This window comes from Eleutherodactylus coqui, chromosome 9 (genome assembly GCF_035609145.1).
Source record: "Eleutherodactylus coqui strain aEleCoq1 chromosome 9, aEleCoq1.hap1, whole genome shotgun sequence".
Taxonomy (NCBI): domain Eukaryota; kingdom Metazoa; phylum Chordata; class Amphibia; order Anura; family Eleutherodactylidae; genus Eleutherodactylus; species Eleutherodactylus coqui.
Window position 1 is genome coordinate 17,786,888 of NC_089845.1, and position 4,635 is coordinate 17,791,522.

At 38.7% G+C, this 4,635-nt stretch overlaps 1 protein-coding gene across 1 annotated transcript; it reads left to right on the top strand.

Moving 5' to 3' along the window:
• Positions 1-1,449: 1,449 nt before the first annotated feature.
• RNF152 (ring finger protein 152) lies at positions 1,450-2,895 on the top strand. The gene has a single exon (XM_066579182.1). The coding sequence runs from the start codon at positions 1,532-1,534 to the stop codon at positions 2,144-2,146; it is 615 nt and encodes a 204-aa protein (XP_066435279.1). The 5' UTR covers positions 1,450-1,531; the 3' UTR covers positions 2,147-2,895.
• Positions 2,896-4,635: the final 1,740 nt, after the last annotated feature.

The following is a 4,635-nucleotide window of genomic DNA, read 5'->3' on the forward strand; positions in this document are numbered from 1 at the left end:
TGGGCCTTTAGTCTAACACTCCTAAGAGTAATAATGGTCTTTGAATTTCCTCCATTTGCATAAAATCTGTCTGACTGTGGATTGGTGGAGTTCAAAATCTTTAGAGATGGTTTTGTAACCTTTTTCCAGCTCAATGAGCATCAACAACTCTACTTTTGAGGTCTTCAGAATTCTCCATTGTTGGTGCCATGATACAATTCCACAAACGTGTTGTGAAGATCAGACTTTGATAGATCCCTGTTCTTTACATAAAATAGGTCACCCACTCACACCTGATTGTTATCCCATTGATTGAAAGCACATGACTTTAATTTCACCTTAAAATAATCAAGAAATTCTAAAGATTCACAAGCTTTTGCCACTCTGACATCTGATATTGATGATTTTCATCAATAAATTATTTTTGGGGGGTTCTCTTTATCTACTTTTAGTAGTTTGAAAATGTGATGTGTGAAATGTAAGAAATGTGTAAAATCCTTAAGGTTTCACAAACTTTCAAGCAGCATTGTAATTTTACCCTGAAAGTCTCATACCGTAGGCTGTATATCTAATACGAAGCTCTCACACATACATAGTACAGTGTACAACCGTACTGAGCAGTGGAGATGTAATTAAGTCACCATTGGCTCCAGCAAGATGTCTGTGTGTCTCTGCTTTTCTCCACCTTCTTCCCCCTCCCCTCTGATTTCAGACTTCAATTAGCAAAGTGACTTGTCCTACATTTATATTCTGCTCTCTCCAGTATCAGAGACAATATCATTTGACAACAGGCAGTGGACAGCAAGATAGGAGGGAGACAACCTAGTGGCCAGCACTTTGTTTTTGTACTGAAAAATCCATCAATTTTGAGTTGGAGGTAATCTGGAGAGTACAACTTTTCACCCATCCACTGGATGTGCAAAAACTGATAGTTTGGTGGAGGCCTAACCACTGGGACCCTATTGATTCCAAAAATAGGGGACCCATGCCCCCCTTAATTCTCAAAGCAGTGTTGCTTATCCCCATTTCCATAATGTTAGAGCGAATGGGGATGGTTGTGAATGTATGGCTGCAGTGGCATTCATTTTGATGGGGCAGACAGCCTAGAATAGTGGCACAACATAGTGCGCTTGTTAGAGACTGTAAGACTGTGTACTAGGGAGAAGCACAGTCCTTGTGTACATGACTGCATGCAGTACCCAGTCCAGCCACCAAGTCCGCTTTTTTAGAAGGGTATCTTCTAGACGCTGTAAGCACTGTCAGGTGACAGATGCTTTTTAATGTTGGCGCCTGGTCTGAAGTCAAATCTATAAGTAATTCTATGTAACTCTTGTGTCTCTCCTTGCTGACTGCTTAAGTGTTAACACCTCTTGTAATGTGTATGGAACACTTTAACATGTCATATGCTTTAAGACAATGACCACCTCAATTTCTAATTTTTTTTTGTTCTTTGTACTTTCAGATTTTTTTCTTTCAACATTTTTAAAGATCTCCTGAAGCATATCTGCATACAGCAAAATAAATCATTTGACTGAATAATTAGGCCAATTCGATGATGGAAACTCTGTCCCAGGATTCCCTGTTGGAATGCCAAATCTGTTTTAATTATTATAGTCCTCGAAGAAGACCAAAGCTGCTTGATTGCAAACATACATGCTGTTCAGTATGTCTACAGCAAATGAGGGCAAGTCAGAAAGACCTTAGATGCCCTTGGTGCCGAGGTGTGACGAGGCTACCCCCTGGTTATTCTGTATCACAATTGCCTGATGACCCAGATGTTGTTGCAGTTATTGCAATTCCCCACACATCAGAAAACACCCCAGTCTTTATTAAGTTGCCAAGCAATGGATGTTACATGTGGCCTCTTCCTGTCACCAAAGAAAGAGCCTTGTTGCCTGGTGATATCGGCTGCAGATTACTACCGGGAAGTCAACAAAAACCAGTCACTGTAGTGACTGTGCCTATGGAACAGCAACCACTCCAAGGTGCAATTACACAGGATATTGGAGAGGAGGAACATGAGAGAAGAGGAGTTGTTAAAAGTTCAACATGGTCTGGAGTTTGCACTGTCATTTTAGTTGCATGTGTTTTGGTCTTCCTACTTGGAATTGTCCTTCATAACATGTCTTGCATTTCAAAGCGATTCACTGTGATTTCATGTGGCTGAAATGGATCCTGGAGATTTTTTTTGTACATGTTTGGCAAAATTATAGAAGCAAAAGTACACAGCAGCCTTGTAAACATAAGAAATATCAACTGCCAAAGGGTGGGAACTTGACAGCTCACTCAATTTTGGAAGATCTACGAGAGGGCTGCAAGACCACCCTTCTACAGTGCGGTTAGAACTAATGAAGATTGCATGCAGTCATCATTCCTTCACAGGACTTGTGTGGTACATTTGACTATAGGATAGTAAGATGACTTAACTCTAGCTCATTGTGCTATGGCCATATTCACTAGACTGTGACCAAGTAATATTTTCCTGATGGGGGAAAACACATGAACAGAAATAGGAGCTCGAAAAAAGCTTGTTTCTAGAGGAACGCTATCAAGCCTCCCCCACCCCTTTATAGAGCTATGCGACAGATATGACAGAATATGTTAGTTCTTTAGCACTTCAACAACCTGTAACTGCATACATCTCAGGTCTTAGAATGACATGGCTCTTGTATGAAGATGACATTTTTCTTATTCATTCTTTAAACGGACTGTCTCACGTTCTGTCTGTCAATTATATTGTATTTTTCAGGTGCCTACAAAGCTGGTGAGACTGAATGTTCTTTATCATTAAGTGCAATGTGTAAACAATGTTGAGTTTTGCAGACCTACGTCACAGATTTGTATCATGGTGATGCACGTGAAAAAACATGGATGCAAAAATACCCATCACCTTGCAATAAATAAGACCTGTTACCATTCTTGGTGCATCAGAGTAATGTATACTGAAAGTAACAAAATTGTACATGGAGTTAAGGGTTAACGGTAATCACAAATTCGAGTTTACTTCTTCCAGTTACCAAATTCCCCTTAAAGCGCCAATTGCAATATTTATTTTCTCGGCATGTCCTGTTACACCCTTAAACCAGCAATATTTATGTGCTAAAGCTACAGATGCTGTGGTTTGTATATTTTAACATCTCATACGCTACTAGAAGTCTGACAAGACGTTCAATGGGTTTTAAGTGATAGAGGGTTATTACAAATGATCTTCCAGATTTGAAACCCTCATAACTGCGTTTAATGACACTCAGATACAGAAAGTACAAAGGTTTTTTTGAACAATATAAAATGTTTTCAACATCAGAGGTGATCAATGTGAGCCCCCTATGTCACTCAACAGACATCGAGCTTGTAGTTAAGTTCCTGCCATACTCATTGTAGCGCATCATGACGGACTGATGCAATGACTTCTGTGATGTGTACTTGAGGATCATAGTGGGTGTTAAGGGGGCATGTAGACTCTAACACTACCCCAAAAAATATTCACAAGGTGTAAAGTCCAGGCAATGTGGAGGCCAAGGAAGAGATTTACTATTGTCATGACCTGTGTGGCCAATCCATCTGTTTGGTAGTCTCTCATTGAGGCCTTCTAACTTCATTGCGAAAATGGGGGGGTGTTCCATCCTGTTGAAGGATAAAACCTGGCATTACCTGTTCCAACTGCAGAAGACGCCATAGCTGTAGCATGTCCAGATACAAAATCCATGGTATTGTTTCCAGTAAAAAAAGAAGGGGCCGGCCGCCTTTCCTACAGGTTATAATACAAAATACATTCACCTGTCTTCGTTGGCAGACATTTTGTCTTGTATACCTTTAGTGACTACGGCAGAATAATACTTTTTGGGCCTCATTCGGCAAAACTGTCTAGACTGTCCTTGTTGCCCATAGCAACCAATCACAGCGCAGCTTTCATTTTATCTCTGCAGCTTGGGTAATGGTTGGTTAATATGGGCAACAAGGACCTTACTGCTTTTACTAAATGAAAATTTGAGTTGGGTTCCATTGATGTCAAACTTCGATATCGGAGTTTCATTAAACGTGAGTTATGAGGGATTCAAATCGGGAATAGAATTTGTAATAAGCTTGAAAATGTAAATTGTTTGGGAGAACAATAGACTAGTCTGCTTTTAGATCAGTTATGTGAACATATAGGTTACTGTAATCACAAATATATTCAATTGCTTTATAAATATTCAATCCAACATCCACATAAGTCAACATTTTAAAAAGTTATAGATTAAAAGGAAAAAATAGTTAAAATATCTTTAACACGAAATCCAACAAAACGATGAGCCCAAAATAAAAGGATTCCATTTTTTTCCTTTAACTCATTGGGTAACCAGACTTTTAGGGGTCATTTTAAAGGGATGGAATTCATTACATTTATATTAATGTGGATGGCAAAAAGAGCTGCTTATTTAAATGTAACTTTGGCTCTATTAAACGTTTGTTCTATGTTTTACATTTTTGCACATTTTGCTCCCTTTTTTACATTTTGAATTGATATCCAATATGTTCTGTTGCTTGGTAATTAATATGTGGGTTCACATATAAAATTCCTGTATATGGATTATGTTAAAAGGAATACAATCAATGTATTACAATAAGAGTTCCTAATGGTCTAATAGAAATCATAGAGATGGGAATTTTTTGACA